Genomic DNA, 18,828 nt, shown 5'->3' with positions numbered 1-18,828 from the left:
CCCATTCTCTTCTGGCTGCAGCTTTCTCAGACTTGCTGGGAACCCACACTAAAGTACCACAGGCTGTAGGTAAAATAGGGAAACACAGAGCCTGGCACAGAGCCAGGGACATCAGTATTATTCAAGATAGTAATAATCGGTGATACTTAGGGCAGAGATTCTCACTCTGCCTATGAAAAAGGCCATATCTGGCCACTGGGACAAGGGCCCCCAGCAAATTGCAATGCTGGAACTTGTCCAGAATGCCTCCCTCCAGAAACCTCAGATCACCCACCCAGCCATCCAGACTCAGAGCCCAGGGAACCACCCTTCCCTCTTTGCCTCCTTCTCACCCCTGGTAACTGGCTAAGCCCGGCTCATGTTTCACCTTCAGTGAGACCTACAGAACAACTGACTGTATCAGGTATGCAAAGTGTTCACACCTTTAAAAAGCCCAAAGCAATTGGCATGGAGTTGTGACATGGTTTGAGGCAAAGCTGACAGGAAGCGGGGAGACGTGGCGGGGATGGGTAAGTCCCCAGGGCTTCACTGCGCAACTGCACTTGGGCTGAGCCCTTGACTCACCTTCCACAGTGCCCTGACCTCTGGGGTGGAAACTGGCATAGTTGGGTCCGTGTCACGTGTCCCAAGGCAGGTTACAAATAGTACCCGGATTGGCAAACCCATCCTGAAACTCCTGGTTCAAGGGCAGGGAAAGTTACCATTTTAATTGCTGCCGACCATTAACAATTAAGAGCGGGAAGAGGGGTTCTATGGCAAAGAGGTGTGAGTGCGGAAGGGACAGAGCTGACCTGCCAAGGGCCTGCTTCAGTCTTGGAGCGAGGACCTCACGCCTGAATGACTCAGGTATGGAGGACCTTGTCTCACATTCTAAACAGAGCGCACGTTTCAGTGACCTGGTGTCTCCTTAATGCCGTCGCGGATGGGGAGCTGGCAGCGAGGGACTCACTCCATTGACCGCAGTCAGGGCCTCCGGAGCCGCGGGAGGGCCGCCTGCCGCTAGGTAGACGGGTCCCAGACCAGAGGGCGGCCTCAGGAACGCGGGGCCCCATCCTGCCCGGCCACCGCCACATCGGAAAGGGGACCAGGCGCTTCCCCCGCCCCAGCTCTGGGTCCTGCGCACCCAAAGGAGCCGGTTCCTTTCCTGCTGCCTGGATCTCGGCCCGCGCGGCGCAGAGCAGAACCTCAGACGGCTGCGGGCCAGGGAGGTGGCGGGGGCGCCCATTTCCCCCGGATTCCTCGCGCGCGGTCACGGGCGAAGCGGTCACATCTGCGGGCGTTGGGCTCCGAGGCTGCCCCTCGTTGCCCACGGCCGCGCCTCCGGCCCCGCAGGGCAGCACCCGGTGGCGGCCAGCTCCCGCCTGTCTGCCCTGCCCCGCGGTGCCCCCGCCGCCGCGCCCTCTCTGGCACCGCCTCCTTCTGTAAATACAGTGGCGGCCTGCCCTCCGCGCCCGGACGCGCAGGTGGGAGCGTGCGGTGCGGCCGCCACACGCAGGCCGCGCCCCGCCGGGTGCCCACCGCCCGCGCCACCCGGCCGAGCGCGGACCCCGAGGCCGCCGCCGGGATCCCGGAACGCGCGCCGGCGCACGCACCGCGCCCGCGGGACGAAGCGTCAGGTGAGCGCCCAGGTCCCCGCGCTTCTCCGCACTCCCGTGTGGGCTCGGGCGCGGCGCTTTTGAGGCCAAGGCTTGGTGTTGGGAGCGTCCCCGGCGCTGAGAATCTGGAGCTGAGTCTGCGGGGGTGGGAGCCGCAAGCCTGGCCGCCGGGGGCTGTTGTTGCCTTTGGGCTCCCTGACACCCATGAAAGGATTTCCCATAAAAGACTTTGGGCTGGTTTTACCTCGATCTCTAAACGCGGCAGAGCCTTGGGCGTGGTGAGATGCTGCAGATTGGGAAATGTCCTTTGGCAAACAGTGGTGGAGAGGCGGATTTGGCTTTGGGGAAATTAAATGTAGGTTGGTATTTGGAAAAGGTTTAATTTTCTGTTAGTGTGGATGTTTTTGTGTCTGTTCGTGAATGCATGTAGGAGACAGACAGACTTGACTACCCACCTGCTATTATGGATGAGGGATTAGTACATATGGCAGATGTTTAGTCCACTTGTCCATGGATAGAGATCCCGTTTCTGGCTTCTTTTTACTCTACTAGTATTTGGGGAATTTGCCTTAAGACATCTGAAGCCTTGTGACTCACTTCAGAGTTGAAGGTATCAGGAATTCAGTGAATTCCTGACAGGACAATGTAACAGAGAATTACCATTATCTCTGGAACCAGCAAAGGAGATTACATGATTCAGATTTCTGTTTTTTACACTGCAGTATTTTCTTTGTCTCAGAATACTCCATCTTCATGAATATAATTTGTCCAGGTTTAAAATGGAAGCTTATTTCCCTCCTAGATTTCCTTCTTTCTCCAACTTCTTCTGATTCGATTGCACTTTTTCCTGGAAAAGTACTTCCTAGTATAAGACCAGCTATTTGTTTTCTTTACTTAAACTGACCCTCCTTGGATGTGACTTAGGTTTCTCAGGACGGCCTTGGTTACAGCCTCAGTTCTGAGCTCCTTCATGTGATCACAGATACATTTGGACAAAATATTTTAAGTTTTCTTTCCTTGAGCCAGTAAAAATGGTCTTCACACTTGGGTTGTCTTTTCCACTGCCCCAACTTGAAGTGTCCTGGTAAAATACCCCACTCATGAGAGTAAGACGAGATAACTAAGATAATAAAGTCAATTTGCATACAGTAGACAGTTATTAACGACTGATTTGGCTCCACTTAATACTCAATGATATCAGCACAGGGCTTGGGTGATTTTGTGGGAGGTTCTTTCCCACTTGATCTCACTTACACTCTCCGTTCAAAGTCAAGTTCTGTTGCTGTTGTGTGCTTTGTAACTGGTGATTTTATCAGCTGCTTATTTTTAACTGAGCCTAAACCTTCTTCTGAAAGTGAAAGGCACCTTGGAGGAGGGTGTGTGACAGGCCACCTGCACACCTGGGAGGAAGCCTCTGCCTGACCTGCTGTTCCAGACTCCCCTGGGTTACCCCCGCCCAGTCAGCCGGGCCCTGGGGTTTCAGTGCCCATTTGAGAACTGAAGAATCACATTTTGACAGAGTTAACTTAAAATCCGCCGAAGTCACTGTGTTCCTGAGCTGCCTTCCCCTTCAGTGGAAACGGCTGAATTGCGCCTCCTGCAGGTGTCCTAGCCTTAGAAGAAAGCGAGAGAATGGAAAGTTGCCGCAGTCTAAAATAGGAAATGGAAAGTTAGTTACTGAACGAAAACGTATCGACTCGGAAATGCTCGGAGCAGCTGTGATGAAGAGTGGGATGCCTGTAAATCAGAAATAATCCCTGCAGTTCTTCCTTCACCCACCACTGTTTTGGGGTTTGTTTTGTGTTGTTTTGCCGGGGAAGTGAGTTTGTAAGACTCATAACAGGAAAAGCCACACCCAGTTATTTCTCTTGTATGGGTTTTGTTTTTTAAAAGATACTCTTAGGTGCATGGTAATTGCATTTCCTCTTCTTTACTATCTTCATAAAATTACACATTCAGGAGTTTCTGAATGCCAGTGCTTCTGACTCATAAACCAGCTCATTGTTCCACAGTGTATCACTTGCACCAAGTTCTATTCCCTATGATTTCATCCTAGAGTGATTTCTGAAATGGCCAGGGTGGGTCCGGGACAACTGTGCCCACTTTAATTCAATGTTTGGTTGTATTTTCAGGGCTGTTGAAACCATTGGAGGGAAGGAAATCCATCCTGCCTGGTTCGGGGGGAAGGGGCCTCTTCCGGCCATGTCTCCTGTAGCTGCTGCTGACTCAGATGAGGACCGGCGAGACAGGCGTGTCAGCAAGCTCATTTTCTTCCTTTTCGTCTTTGGTGCCGTCCTGCTATGTGTGGGAGTTCTGCTCTCCATCTTCGGGTTCCAGGCCTGCGAGTACAAAATCTTCCCAGACTGCAGCCTGGTGCTGAAGGTTGCTGGGCCTGCCTGTGCCGCGGTCGGGCTCGGGGCTGTGATCCTGGCCCGCTCGAGGGCACGACTTCAACTGCGGGAGAGGCGCCTTCGGGGCCGGCAGGTGGACCCCGACCGGGCCTTCATCTGTGGAGAGAGCCGCCAGTTTGCCCAGTGCCTCATCTTTGGGTTTCTGTTCTTGACGAGTGGCATGCTCATCAGCATACTGGGCATCTGGGTCCCCGGGTGTGGCTCAGACTGGCTGCAGGAACCGCTGAACGAGACAGACACGGCCGACTCGGAGCCCCAGATCTGTGGATTCCTGTCCCTGCAGATCATGGGGCCCTTGATTGTACTCATGGGACTGTGTTTCTTTGTGGTGGCCCACGTTAAGAGAAACAACTTGAATGAGGGCCAGGATGCCTCTGAAAGTGAAGACAGACCCACGCAGAGCATGGAGCCTGTCCAGGTCACTGTAGGTATGTGGTTGTCGTTCCTGGGCACGCTCACATTGCAGTGGCTGTGGCTTCAGGGCTCCGCTGGGTTGTCCTTGGGCCTGACCTAGATTCCCTTTTCACACATGCACACGCGCACGTGTGCACACACGCACGCACACATGCACACGGTGCTGCTGCTTGCTCAGCCCTGTAAGAATCCTTGTGCACATCATCTCCTCCCAGCAATTCCTTGTGATTGAGCACAGCTTTGGGATAATAAGTCATGATCTTGACTGAGGTCACAGAGCAAATTAAGAGGAAGGTGAGAGAAATTGCTAGCACAGCCTGGGAGCCTTCTGTCATGTTAGAGACCAGCCAAGTGACGTTGAAAGCTAGGGCGCTGTGTTGGACACGTAGATTCTCATCCCTGGCTGTCACTGGCTGGCTGTCCGTGGTAAGTCCTTAACCCCTTCTAGGCTCCAGTTTATGTATCTATAAAATGAGCATTGCATTGCTAAGATCCCTTCTAGCACTAACAATTCTAGGATTCTGTCTGCCCCAAGTCCATGGATCTTCTGTGTTCTGAAGGGGTTTCCCACACCGTTTCCAAAATCTTTCTCCACTTTCTGTAACTTTATTCTTGGCTTCAGGGTGGAGGCAAAGTTTGGAAATAGTGGCCCAGACAGCAATGAAACGTGATCGCACCTGTCACTTCTCTCCCCCATGGTATGTCGAAAGATGACTTTTGGGTTCTCTGGCTTCTGTTGGAAGAGATGGATGACGATTTCCTGGGGTCAGGCCCCCTAGAGCATAACATCAGTAGCTGGGGCCTCAGTTTCACACAACCACAGAGAAACCCCCACGGGTGCTCGTTTTTGGAAAATCACTTTTTTCTCCCAGTCTGCTCCTTTTGAAAAGGTAAAGCTGAAGCCATAGCCATGAGATCTAAAAGGCTAGGCATAGAGCGTTATGGGGCAGAAACGCTGGAGGGAAGAGAGTCGGGGAATGAGAAGTTTCTCATGGTTGGGGCTGTCTGCCGGAGGGAGCACTACTCTCTGGGGGAGGTCCCTGTCCTGCCAGCCCCGCCGGTACCGGCCTCGGTGAGCAAGGGCAGAGGGGTTTACACACCGATCCTGGAACCACAGTTGAAACTCTCAGGCTACTATTTGTGTGGTTATATATTTGCAGTGACCACACCGATATTAGTTCTACAGTAATAAGAGCTAGCACAGATATGGGGCTCATTCCAGGGCCAGATACCCATCCAAGTGCCCTTCAAGGGCCTACTCTGTCCAAGTTGTTCACACCTGCGACAACCCAATGAGATACTCTTAGTATCTCCAGTGAGGGTGAAGAAACTGAGGCACAGGGAGAGCACAGACTAGCAAGGGGCAGAGCCGGGCCTCAAACCCAGGCAGGGGCATGCATCAACTCCAGTCCCCACGGAGCCCTGGGAGGGCCTCTGGGCAGGTGGCTATAACTCTGTTCCTGCTGGTTTTATCCTTCCCCAAGTGCTGTGGGTTAGCTGTTACCTGACCGAAGGGCTTGCCCTATGTTATAGGTGTGCTCCGTCCTTTTGGGGAACACAGTGGGGACAAGTAAATACACTCTTTTGACACTCATAGTGTTCCACATAGTTGGGAGCATTTCGACGTGTGCCCTTCGGGTTTCCTATCAGGGGACCCCTGGGGCCCAGCCTCCCTCCTGATAGCTGGAATTGGGTGGCTGCAGAAAGCAGGGCAGTATTGGGACATAGTGACTCCCGGGTTGGGGAGGAGGGTCCTCATCCTGATGTTGGGACTCCATCCTCCATCCTAAAATCTTTTCCACTTAACCCTTTAAGTTCCATCGAACCTGTGAAAGTCTGACAGCCTAACTCCTTGTTATTCTTTCCTTTGATATTATGGGATAGGGTCAAAATTTTCAGGAAACGTGCCTTTTAGCCTAATTGATAAGAATCAAGACATTGTCTATCAATGGTCAGTTCCGCCTTATGAGGGATTGGGATCATGAGAGGCAGTTCTTGGTGAAGTCCCAGAATTCAGTTTTTCCTAGATTGGAAGCCCCTCTTCCCCAGACGTGTGCTATCACCACCCTGGGCACACCTGGTGCTGGGTCCTGGACACCCAGGCAGGAACATGAGACAGCTCTCCCTTGAGGGATGTCTGCTGTCAACTCAGAGGACATTGAGTCCTGCAGGACATAGTGAAAGGGCAACCGAGGGGGGATGGGACTGCTTTTAGGGAGAGCAGGTCGCAAGGCTTGGGAGGGCGGGAACTGATGGGCAGAGGCTTGGACAAGCCTCCCAGACAGGTGGTGACCCTGAGCACTTCCTTGTTTGCCTTGGACAGGTGACTGACCTGCTCTGGAGGCTTATTCCCAGCTCCTTTGTTCTACACTGTGTAATTAAAGTAAACAGTCGACCTTACTTCCTCTAACCTACCCAGACCTATGAAAAAAAATTAAACGAGAAGCCCAAGATAACCAGTAGACGTTATCAAGTTTAGGTGAGCAATGTCTGTCTTAAACTTTCATTGCCATGCGCTTGCAGGAGAGAAAGGGTTAACACATCTTCATGGGAACCACTGAGGCAGCCAGGAGAGGGGCTGCCAGCTGGAGGTTTCCTCCCACATGCACACTTGCAAATCCGTGCCCCTGGCTGGCTGTGGCTTATGCAGAAAGCACCTTTCTGGGTCCCTTAGCAGCACTGTTGTAACCACCAGGCTTGACGTCCTCCTGCCTGTTCTCTGAGGCAGGTACAGTTACGGCTGGCCTGCAAGTCCCCAGTGTGGCAGTTGAGGCCTGTGGGGGTTAAATCGCTCACTCGGGGCACACTGAGTTCGTCATTGGCAGGTGGCTGCTTACCTAGACGAGGGCCACACGCCTGCTCACGCCCGCTGCCAGGACGCGTGGCCTGCCTCCCTGCTGTGACTTAAAGTCCTCCCCATCATTCTCCCTGCCTTGTCCTTTGGTGCTGCCAGTCCCTCAGAGGCTACCCTCAAACTGCTACAGAGTGGGGTGCTGCCACAAGTCTAGAATGTTCTAGGCAGCTCACGTGGTGTGTTTGGTATTGGAATTGGAGTCCAAATGAGAGCTTGTATCTGGTGTCTCTTTCTCCTCCCCAAAATGTGAGCTGTGTTCTGGAGAGAACAGCAGCAACAGAAATGCAAAAAGGAAAAGGAAAGAAAAAACAAAAAAACAAGCTTATCTTGGAGTATGACTTCCTTTTGTAAAGCTTGGGTGAAATGTTGGGAGGGAAAAGCCTCTAGAAGAGCGTATACCACAGGTACCACGGCAACAGAGACATCCGCTGTCCCCTCACCTGTCCTTTGCTCAGAGGCTGAAACTGTATGTAAGGAACAGCACTTTATCAAACTGCTAACAGTTGGCGATTTAAAATTTCAAGTTGTGAAGGAGAAAAGCTCTGCGGCAGGAGGCATCCCAAGAAAGCAAGTGCTTGAGCTCAGACTGACTAGGAAAATATTGGCGCACTGTTTGAAAAACTATGGTATGATATATGTAACATAAAATTTACTATTTTAAGCAGAGAGTGACTTTAAGTACATTCACCGTGTTCTGCAACCATCACCGCTCTCAAGTTCTAGGAGTTTATCATCATCAAAGAGAAACTGCCCCCATTAAACACACGCCTCCCTGCCTTGCCCCACCCCCTGGCAACCTCCACGCTCCCTCTCTGTGAATTTGATAGGCCCACTTTTAAATTCTGGAGTTAGCATAGGTGGCTTGATCTTTTGTATTCATGGGCAAGATACATAATTTATTTTACTCCTGCTAATGGGCTTGCATTTATTTCTCAGCTGTCTTCGATGAAATATTGTGTTTCCTTAGGTGACGCCGTGATAATATTCCCACCCCCGCCACCACCTTACTTTCCTGAGTCTTCAGCTTCTACAGTAACTCCGAGTCCTGGGGCTAATGGTTTGCTTCCCAGCGAAAATCCACCTTCGTATTACAGTATTTTTAACCATGGGTAAGGCTTTGCATTTGAACGTCAAGGGTAGGCGTGTTTAAGTTTCTCAGTCAGGCCTGTGCCTGAACTCAGGCCAAATTAGCTTTAAGGCTGTGGTACAGGAATAAACATGTGAGCATGAGTATCTTTTTTGCCGACATGATGTCAGAACTATTGCCCTAATGTTAAGAGGACCTTCCAGAAATTCTGGGCGGCACATACATTAAAAATTACAAAAGTGGTTAGATAGGAAGCCTCCTTCACTAGGCCCCTGGCAGGGGTGATCCACCAAATGTTTAACCCATTAGTAGCCAGACTGAGCACTGGAGCAGGGCTTGGGAGGGCCCCCGCTGTGTTAGGCTTTGCCACTTTAGATCTGGGGAGACCTGGCGGTCCTAGGGGACCTCCAGCAGGTGCAGAGGGTTTCAGTATCTCACGGAGGTATTTGGGTGACCCCGACCCGACCAAGCTGGGCTTCTGCTCTCAATCTGAAGTTGACGGGGTGGTGGGCCAGAGATCCAGAGATGGATTTAGGAATTGCCCTGCCTGGAGGAAGGGGAGATAAGGTCCTGGACATTTGCGTATTCTGTTAGTGAATTTTTGTATTCTTTTCTCCAGTGATGAGCTTGCCCGAGTCCTAAATAAATGTCTGTTAACTAAAACTCCTACTTGCTGCTACCGTGATTTCCGAGTGCCACAGCCTGGCTTTGCTCACATTCTCTCATGTGATTCTCCTGGGTAGCTGAGAGGGCACTCATAGTCCCCATTTTACAGACGAGGAGACGGAGGCTCAGTGAGGTGACCTAACTTGCTCAGGATCACACAGCTGGAAAGCAGCAGAGTGGCAATTCAGAGGCAAGTCTGCCCTTTGCTAGAGTCCACGCCAGGAACCAGTATGCTTTCTTGCCTCCCTTCACGTTTTTGGATTATGATTTAATTTTCTCTTTGTGTAAGTTTGTTTCCCTTATGTGAGCTGTCTCCAAAGACAGGAAGGTAGAGAATAGTGACTGCATGCGCGTATGCTTTCTGGATGGCAATGACACGTTCTTACCTCGTCGTGTCTTCTCGACGACAAGGGAAACAGCAATGGGGTGAGGCTCTCTTAATGTGACAGTTGGCTCTAAGGAAGGAAGGGAATCAAGGCATATCTGTAAGAAATAGAATAGGGAAGAAATTACTCCTTAGACCCTTGCAAATACTCCTAAACACATGTAATCAAACATTTGAAAAGAACCTCATACTTATGGTGTGTTACTGTTCCCGTCTCTTCCCTTTCTGTTCTCCCTCCTTTTTAGTAGGACCTCAACTCCTGAGGGCCAAGGCACGGCCTCCGAGAGAGATCGTGAATCTATATACACCATTTCTGGGACTGCTGTGTCCTCTGAGATCTCAATCACTCCACATCTCTCCTCTGAACTCCCTCCGAGATATGAAGAAAAAGAAATGGCGGCAGCTGCAACATCATCTCCACCCTCTGAGCCTTCCCCACCATGAACTGTGGACTCCGGTTCCATTTTCTATAAATCGATCACTATTTTATTTAATTTGTTTTTTAATAAAAAAAAAATACAATGGCGTCGGCTCTGTTCTGATTTCCCTGGCATTGCAGCATCCACGTCAGTAGCGAATGTTCTGGATCAAGCTTGCTCTGGACCACAGGAGACGTCATGTGCCTCCAGCGCACCCGTAGTCAGTTCTCTCATTGAGACCTGCTGCATTCGAAGTGGTGGGTGAAGAAACAAAGGCTCTGAGAGGCTACTTAACTTAATTCCTGGTCACAGCACTTCTAAATGGTGAGACTGAGTTTTGAACCCATGCAGGGTTCTGGAAGTCGTTATCCTGTGCTGCTCAAAGGCTGACCAGAGGCCATTGTTCATGGTTAACCAGGTTCTGTTTCCAGTGTTAACTGCTTTGGGGCAGAGAAACAAGATTACTCTCATTTCTTTATTATTTCTTCTTCCTCTTCTTTTCTTCCCTCTCCCTCTCTTCCTTCTTCCTTCTCTCCTGTTCCCCTTTCTTTCTTTCATTTTGCAAGAAGGTAACTAGGCCTTTTATACTGGGACAGTTTCAGCTCACTCATATTTGGAAGCCTCCTTACAGTGAAGTGATACTTTCAGAAAAGAGATTTCTTGGGCTCCTGGGATAACTCAATTCCCCTGGAGAGGTCCAGGAAGGAGATGCCTTTCTGTTATAACGTGCTGGTCCGACTGTGTGGCCCACCGACTTTTAGTCTTATGAGGCTACCGATGAACCAAAGAGTTGGGCAGCATGGTAAGTATTTAATTCTGGATAGAAACCAGAAATAACCCCCACTAAGTGTTAGCAGTTCTACCTGTGAGAAACTGACTTTGAGAAAATGAAAATCTATAGTAACAGCATGGTTGATAACACAATTTGATGTAGCAAAAATGTGCACATTTTATGCCGTTACACAAGCCATAGCCCCTATAAAAATCTGTATTACCTAGCAGTTAAGTGCCCAAAAGCAGAACTTAAGGGTGTTAATGCTCTACTAGTTTGAACCAAAGTCATGACTGATTTCATGGGAATTGCCAGCACCGTAAATCACAGGAAACGGTCTGTACCAGCAGCACTGATCTCTCTCTCTCTGAATTGGACATTTATTGGATTGAACTGCTCTTAAAATTCTGCTGCTTTTTTTCCTGGAAAGTTAATTATTCACATTTTAAAATTAGAACAAAGGGTGGATTATTATCACTTCCTCCTGCTGTTATTTGTTTAAAATGATGAAGCTGAAATTTCTAGGTAGACTGACTTAGTTTTAAACACTTAGGAGTTCTCCTCAATAACCAAGATCTTTCAGCTGGCTCAGAGCTGGGGTTGTAACTGAGTATTTTTACCTTTGTATGCCAATAAAATTAAAGTACAGTTAGAGGGCTCCTGAGAGGCTCAGTTGGTTAAGCCTCTGCCTTCATCTCAGGTCATGATCCCAGGGTCCTGGGATGGACCCCACATCGGGCTCCCTGCTCAGCAGAAAGCTTGTTTCTCTCTCTCCCACTGCCTGCCACTCTGCTTACTTGTGCATTCTGTCTCTGTCAGATAAACAAATCAAAAGTCCTAAAAAAATAAATAAATAAAATGCAGTTAGTCTTAGGTCTAAGCCTGACCTTCTGGTTAGGGAAGTTTATTCAACCTCTCTCAGTCTCCAAGGTGCTCAGCAAGGTGGAGCCTGGAGAACCTGGGGCACTGTGAGAGGTCCCCGAGGGTGAGGAAGTCTACTGCCAGACTGAAGTCACAGATGGCAGAGCTGGGGCAAATCATGTGGTCATGGAAGATGCATCCTATGCCTATCAAGGTTCTGGCAAAGGGTGACAGCTTCCAAAAACCCACCCAGTGGACAGTCACTCAATTTTTCCTTCATTTGTGTTAACATTTATTTTTATTTTTATTTATTTATTTAAGATTTTTATTTATTTTTTGACAGAGAGGCAGCAAGAGAGGGAACACAAGTAGGGGGAGAGGGAGAGAGAGAAGCAGGCTTTCCTTCGAGCAGGGAGCCCAGTGCGGGGCTCCATCCCAGGACCTTGGGATCATGACCTGAGCTGAAGGCAGATGCCCAACAACTGAACCACCCAGGAGCCCCAACATTTTTTTTTAATTGAAGCAGAATTCATATAACATAAAACGAACCATTTCAAGGTGAACAATTCAGTGGCATTGGGTACATTCATAACATTGTATGACCACTTTCTCTGATTCCAAAATATTTTCATTCCCCCAAAAGAAAACCCATTAAACAGTCATTCTCAGTTGCCTCCCTCCCCTTACCCCTTGGCAACCACCAATCCGTTCTGTCTCTGTAGATTTACCTCTTCCAGGTATTTCATGATGTTTTTTTGAAATTCATCCACATCACAACACATATCAGTACTTCATTGCTTTTTAGAGCAGAGGGCTACTGCCTTGTATGGATACGCCATAGTTTACTCACCCACCCATTGGTGGATATCTGGGTTGTGGCCACTCTTTGTTATTACGATCAGTGCAGCTACAGACATTCGTGTACAAGCATCCATTAGAGTGCCTGTTCTAATTCTCTTCGTTATATATGTAGGTACAGAATTGCTGGACCGTATGCTAATTTGAAGTGTCTGAGGAAATGAAAACTGTTGCCCACGGAGGTCGTCCCTTTCCCACTGCCCCCGGCAGTGTATGAGGGTTCCGATGCACCGTCACCAGCGCCACCAGCATCACCATCGTCATGAGTGCTACAGCAATCCTAGTTAGCGCGAAATGGTGTCTCATTCTGGTTTTCATTCCCATTTCTCTAGTGACTAAGCATATTGGATATCTTCCCACGTGTGTTACTTTGTTTTGGAGACCGAAACATTCTCGTCAGTGGTACAGAAAATCTTATGTCTGAGTCCCTTCCTGTGGTATTGGGAGGCATGATACCCACCTTGTGGAGGACGGTGAGGAGCTCTGTGAGGTCAGGTGGGACGACCCACGCCAGACACACTGTGTGGCCACACTGCCTCCATGCCACGAGAACCCGTTCTTGTGAATTCTTTGTCCTCTCCTGGGTGAGTTAAGGGGACTAACCCAATCAACCAATTCTACTGGAATGAAAGCTAATGTTGGACCAGGCAAAGTCCCTTTGTTCTTTCTTTAGTTTACAAGCTTAGGAGGAACACAACAGGGCAAGGGAAGCATGTTTCCAGAGGATGATAGCTGAGGGAGAAGCAAGTATGTGGTCATCCCGTTTCCACCTGAGAGGTGGCAGTGGGGTGGGGTGAGGCCTGTGGGACATCCTGCTGTCATGTGTCCGTTGGCCTTTGATATGGTTGCTTTGCAGAGGAATGAGGTCAGGCAGGTGGTGGGTGGCCCTGGAAGGGAGCCACCATTCCAGGGCAAGTCATAGGAAAGGAGTGGGTCTAAAGATAGGAAGTGAACCTCAGAAGGTGGCCTCAGGTGGGCAGAAGACAGTAGTCTGGAGGGATCTATGAGGGTCCACAACGATAAGAACCAGAATTAACTGTTGAAAGTTAACATCCTGAGTTCCATTGCAGACCGGGCCAATAAATCCACATCTCCAGGAGAGTAGTGCTTCTCATCTGGGAACCTGGGAAACACTGCCTGTGGGGACAATAGAAATGGCAGAGGCCACACCATGTGGGTTGAATTATCTGGGATTATGAGCCCCTTGTGACTTCTAGGCCTTCACACAACCCAGCCCATGCTAAGGGTCGTAAAAGGGAAGAATGTGGGTTTGCCATCAGCTCCCCAGTGTGGATGCAGGCTTCACACAGTCTCACCAGTCGAGCCTTCCTGGTGGCTCCGTCAGGAATGCATGAGACAGCCCCAGGGGCATGGGGAAACCAAGTCAGAGAGCCCTTGCCTCTTTCATATGGGGAGTCCTTCCGAATTTCCAGACTGGGGAACTTCGGACTCATGTATTCGGGAAGGCATGTTTCTTTGTGTTGGGAGCAGTCAGGACTGCTGGGTGCCTACTGCTGGGAGCATCGATGACGTTTGTCCTGACAAGGTGGAGCAGAAGAAAACGTTCTTCAGGTTGAAATGGAAAATGCTTGAAAATGTCCGAATGGGAAATAGTATGAGAACTGTATGAGACTTCCTTCCTCTCCGTGCCTCTCAGCCTCCGATGGGTCAGTTAGGAGAACTCCCCGAGTCGGGGGGAGGGGGGGCTGGGCTCCTCCTGCTGCCGCCCTGGATGTAGGAAACCCTGATCCTTGCGCTTCTGGTGTAGGAACTTCTCCAAAGGAGAGAGAAGTTGGGAAGCACACTGCAGGGGTGGTAGGTGGCCCAGAAGGGTGAAACGTCCTCTGACCCTTGTTGGGGAACCAGGCATGGTCTGTCTACATGCCACGAGCCCTCCTGGAATCTGGCATACCTTGGATTCTTGGAGTCAGCTGCCATCAACCCAAGTGCCCCAACAGGAGCAAAGGAGAGGCTTGGATGCAGCTTTCCCAGGTGAAAAAGTCTTTGTGGGGAAGGGGGAAGATTTCAGCTGGGTGACACATGTGATTGTTTGAAAAGGGTATCTGTCCCTCACCTCACTCGGGGCAGTGCCCCTGTCTGCTGCGGGGTGGGGTGGGGGTGGGGGACTGAGATGGGGTCAGTGCTAGAAGTTCACTGCTCTGTCTGCTTTCTGGAAGCCGCTTGGGCCTGAAGGGACTAGAAGGTGGGTAAGGTAGGTTGGTGGGGGTAGATGAGCCACCCTCGCATGCCCAGCCACTCGAAGGGCACTTATTTAATGGCCTGTAGGCACTCACTCACCTCCGGGATTCTCATTCTCAGGCTCTCAAGCTTTCCTCCCCCTTCGTGGTGCTCAGGCAGTAAAGTTGTTAGGAGCTGAACGCCCTCCCACTGCTGCTCTCTCTGGGGAACCTGCAGTGTTGGAGCTGAAGCCCAGCTCCGACAGGTGCCAGGCCAAGCGGCTTCCCCACCCTGTCTCCTCCCTGATGCTCTGTGAGAAGTGACAAGTTACAACAGGTCCCATGGGTGCTGTCTGGCAGAGCCTGATGGCTTTCACCAGGCCTGTGTCCTTCATGGCTATGCACTGCAAAGGGCTCATAATGCCCAGTTAGGTGAGACCACGGGCAGGTCACTGCTCCGTTCCCACGCTGGGCTGTTTCTGGGGTGCCCTTCAGCCCTGGAAAGGAGCTCGAACTGGAGTCTGTAAGTCTAAAAGAGTCTCTTCTTTCCACAGTAGGTCACTGACTTTGGGATTCTTTTCCCCTTTGAATTATAATCCAATATTACTACTAATAAAATTAGTGAGTAAAGGAAAAGAGTTTTGAAGATTTTTAAATCCTTAAGATATATTTCATTAAACTTAGAGTAGAAAATTGGAAGTCATTTAAATAATTATTTTTCTCTGAATTACTAATGTGACAATTAGGGTCATTTATCCCCATTTATATTTAATATTAAGGTTAATTTTGCTTTTAAATTAAAAATTTTTAAAGATTTACTATTTGAGAGAGAGACTGAGCGTGAGAGCATGAGCAAGGGGAGGGGCAGAGAGAGAGCCAGAGAGAGAATCTCAAGCAGGACCAAGACCACACTGAGTGTGGAGCCCGACATGGGGCTCGATCCCACAACCCTGAGATCATGACCTGAGCCAAAGAAATCAAGATTCAGATCCCAACCCACTGAGCCACCCAGGTGCCTCAATTTAACTTTATTTTTGAACACATAAAACATATGCTATATTAAAAAGTGTTCCTAAAGGATGGCTCCATCCTTTACTCACTCTCCCCTGTCCCGCCTACCCCTCTAAGTCATCATTCCTCTTATTAGTTTCAGTTGTATCCCCCTGGTGTTTCCTTTCTGATACTTATATTTTATAATGTATATTTATATATAATGTATAATATATGCATTACATATAATGTATATATAATGTATTTTATATATGAACACTAATATGCATTGCAACATATATACTGATACATGGGATACAACATTGCTAATTTTATAGGCCTGTGTTTATGTATGCAGGCGCGCACACACACACACACACACACACACACACAAATACACGCTACTCTGCTCCTTTCTTTTTTCATCTAATACTATCTATTGATAATGACTCCATAGGTAGACACCTTTCTCATTTTTTGGTATAGCTACATAGTACCCCATAGTGTGACAATACCATGTGCTCAGCTCTTCCTCTAATTATGGACCTTTAGGTTTGTTTCTAATCTTTTAATATTATAAATAATACCACAGCAAATATCCTTGTGCTTTTGTTGTTTTTGATTAGACAAGGTCTAGGTTCAGAGCAAACTCTGCGGGACACGGCTACTTTAACAGGGAAACGTGGGTGTAATTGGGAGAGATGATGCCAACTGTTCCTCAGAGGGCGGGGTGGGGGGAGCCCTCTCATGCTCTAACTGGCAACAGACACAAGTGCCTATTTCCTTACCACTTCAACAGCAGAGTGTGTTATCCAAATCCAACTTCTGGATTTTTGCCCATCTGATAAGAGAGATCCTAGCCCAGGGCAATTTTCATTTATATTTTTTTAATGAGTGTTGGGATTCTTTTCAAATATTAGGAGCCTTTTGAATCTTTTTTCAGTGAACTGTTTATATATTTTGCACATTATTTCCTCAGTTGTCATCTAATTAAAAAAAAAATCAACTCCAATCTCTGTGGAGGCAAGCAAAGTCACTTTTCACTCTTACCTTGCAGAGAGATGTCAAATACAAACTCAGACCGAGAGGGGGGGTGGTCCCCAGAACACCGTACTTCGCTCCCTCCTTCCCAGACTCACTCTAAACCAGGAGGTGCTGGTGAGTCCTTACATTTTAACTTTTTTCCCACAGGCCCTACTGAGTTGACTGCAGTATTTTGGCATCGGTGCGCTGTCCTATTATTTTTCCAAAATTGTGGCCAGTCAGCCGGCTTTGTTAGAATAGGGTGTTAATGAAATAAAGGTGCCAGTATTGATACCCATACACGCTGCTGGCTCAGCACTGAGAAAAGCGGTTCCCCTGCCAGAAGGGGGGCTGCCCAACTGCTTTCTATTCAGACAGAAGCTTCCAAAGAGTGCTCTGTGGGGAAGGAAGGGGCAATGGCGTCATCTCCAAACATAGTTCACCCGGGGGTGGGGTGGACGTTCCAAGTCCCGATTCTTTGGAGGCCTGGATAGGTTTCTGCCTGGGAATTTCACTGTGAGGTCAGCAGCCGGTTGAGAAGACACATGTGTCAAACAGAAAAGCATGCGGGGCCCTGTGCAGTGTCTTTTTCAAGCTGGCTGCCTCAACTGGAGACGCAGGGGGTGCAGGAGGGGGTTGGCAAGTGATGCCAGCTGCTGGTGGGAGACCTCAGTTCCTCTCCTCGAGGACAGCCACAGGGCTGCACAGCATGACGCCTGGCTTCCTGCAGAGCAAGGGATCTCAGAGAAAGACAGGAGGAAGCTGCAGTGCTTTTCAGGAGCTAGTCTAGAGGGCAAACATCATCACTTCTGCCCCATTCTGTCTGCTAGAAGCAAGCCGCTAGGGCCGGCCTACACTCAAGGAGAGAGGCATCAACTTCTACCTTTTCAACAAAGGGGTCTCAAAGAATTGTGGACATATTTTTAAATCATCACAGTCCTTGAGACCAAGAGCCTTTTCTTCTCTAACTGGAGAGCCGCCTGACCCCTGGGCTGCAAGACATGTCTTTCTGGTAGACCCAGTGGGAAGTCAGGAAATGCAGCCTCCTCCCAGGTGGAGGGCTTCCCCCCTGACGAGGGGACTTTCATCACATCTGCTTCCCTTTGGCCTCCTTTTATTATGTTTTTTTAAATTAAAGATTTTTATTTATTTATTTGACAGGCAAAGATCACAAGTAGGCAGAGAGGCAGGCAGAGAGAGAGAGGTGGAAGGAGGGAGGATCACTTCTGAGCAGAGAGCCCGATTCGGGGCTCGATCCCAGGACCCTAGGATTATGACCTGAGCCGAAGGCAGAGGCTTTAACCCACTGAGCCACCCAGGTGCCCTCCTTGGGCCTCCTTTAACAATGGAATTGGGTATGGATTCGGGTTTCTAGATCTCACCAAGAGGTTCTTTCTATCTCATTGGGTCTGAGGGGCTGGTGAATCTGGACTTTTACAATTACCTCAGATCAAAGTAGCCCTCTGACAGCGGGCCAGGAAGACAGAGCAAGGGGCTGGCTTTTTAGCACTGTGCTTTTCTGCCCCCTAGCAGTCCTGCTGGCAGGTCAGACCACATCGCTGGGCGTTTCAGGACACTCAGCACTGCACCTCGAAGAAGGAGCACACCGCAGGTCCTCAATGAAAGGACAGTGGATGGCTGAGCGACCGCAGTCATCAATGAATGAAACACAATTGCACTGACTTTGATGCTGCTTTGTCGAAAGCTAATATTCCCGGCATTACCTAAGACAAAATCCTTACCTCCAAATATTGAACGTGACTCTCGTAAAGCTTCTTGGCCTACCTATCAGCTTACAGAAAACACAGGGGATGAAGGAATGCATTACACAGTAACTTCAGAAAACAAGTACTTGAACCCAGAATTCGGGGAATTCAGAAGATGACTTGGGGTGGCTCCTGAAAGAGTTGATGACAAGGGGGAAAGTGGCAGAGAGACTGTTCTAGATCAAAGGTGGCCAAACCATGACCTGCAAGTCAGTTGTCTATTTTTGTAAGTAAAATTTTACTAGAACGCTGTCATGCTTATTAGCTTACGCATTATGGGTGGATGCTTTTGTGCTCTGATGACATAGCTGAGTGAGTGCGACAGAAACAGCGTGGCCTGCAAACTACAGTATTTACTATCCTGCTCTTTCAGAAAAAGTTTGCTGGCCTCTGTTCTAAATTGAGAGACTGGTGACTCTTCTCCTTCATCAATGACAGACCAAGTGGTACTGGCTAGCCATTCAGCCATACACCATTAGAACCCTGGATAAAACATTAAATAATTGTTTACAGACATGAAAAAATTGGCAGCACAGAGCTGGAATTTTTG

General features: G+C 49.1%; 1 protein-coding gene across 3 annotated transcripts; it reads left to right on the top strand.

The window, feature by feature from the left end:
- The first annotated feature begins 692 nt into the window (after window positions 1–692).
- TMEM171 (transmembrane protein 171) lies at window positions 693–9,938 on the top strand. 3 transcript variants are annotated; one of them, XM_046000945.1, is made up of 4 exons: window positions 693–846; window positions 3,728–4,434; window positions 8,242–8,383; window positions 9,658–9,938. In XM_046000945.1, the coding sequence occupies exons 2-4, from the start codon at window positions 3,798–3,800 to the stop codon at window positions 9,854–9,856; spliced, it is 978 nt and encodes a 325-aa protein (XP_045856901.1). In that variant the 5' UTR covers window positions 693–846; window positions 3,728–3,797; the 3' UTR covers window positions 9,857–9,938. The 3 variants fall into 3 exon arrangements, with proteins under 3 accessions (XP_045856901.1, XP_045856900.1, XP_045856899.1); XM_046000944.1 differs by lacking the exon at window positions 693–846 and adding an exon at window positions 1,473–1,616; XM_046000943.1 differs by lacking the exon at window positions 693–846 and adding an exon at window positions 1,746–1,950.
- The last annotated feature ends 8,890 nt before the right edge of the window (window positions 9,939–18,828 follow it).

Source organism: Meles meles, chromosome 3 (genome assembly GCF_922984935.1).
Source record: "Meles meles chromosome 3, mMelMel3.1 paternal haplotype, whole genome shotgun sequence".
Lineage (NCBI taxonomy): Eukaryota > Metazoa > Chordata > Mammalia > Carnivora > Mustelidae > Meles > Meles meles.
Note: the sequence above shows the minus strand (reverse complement) of the source record. Positions and strands in the feature narration are given on the sequence as shown.

Coding starts and splice junctions, on each gene's coding strand:
- TMEM171 (XM_046000943.1), top strand. Junction 4,435..8,241: donor GCCTGTCCAGGTCACTGTAG/GTATGTGGTTGT, acceptor GTGTTTCCTTAG/GTGACGCCGTGATAATATTC. Junction 8,384..9,657: donor TACAGTATTTTTAACCATGG/GTAAGGCTTTGC, acceptor CCTCCTTTTTAG/TAGGACCTCAACTCCTGAGG.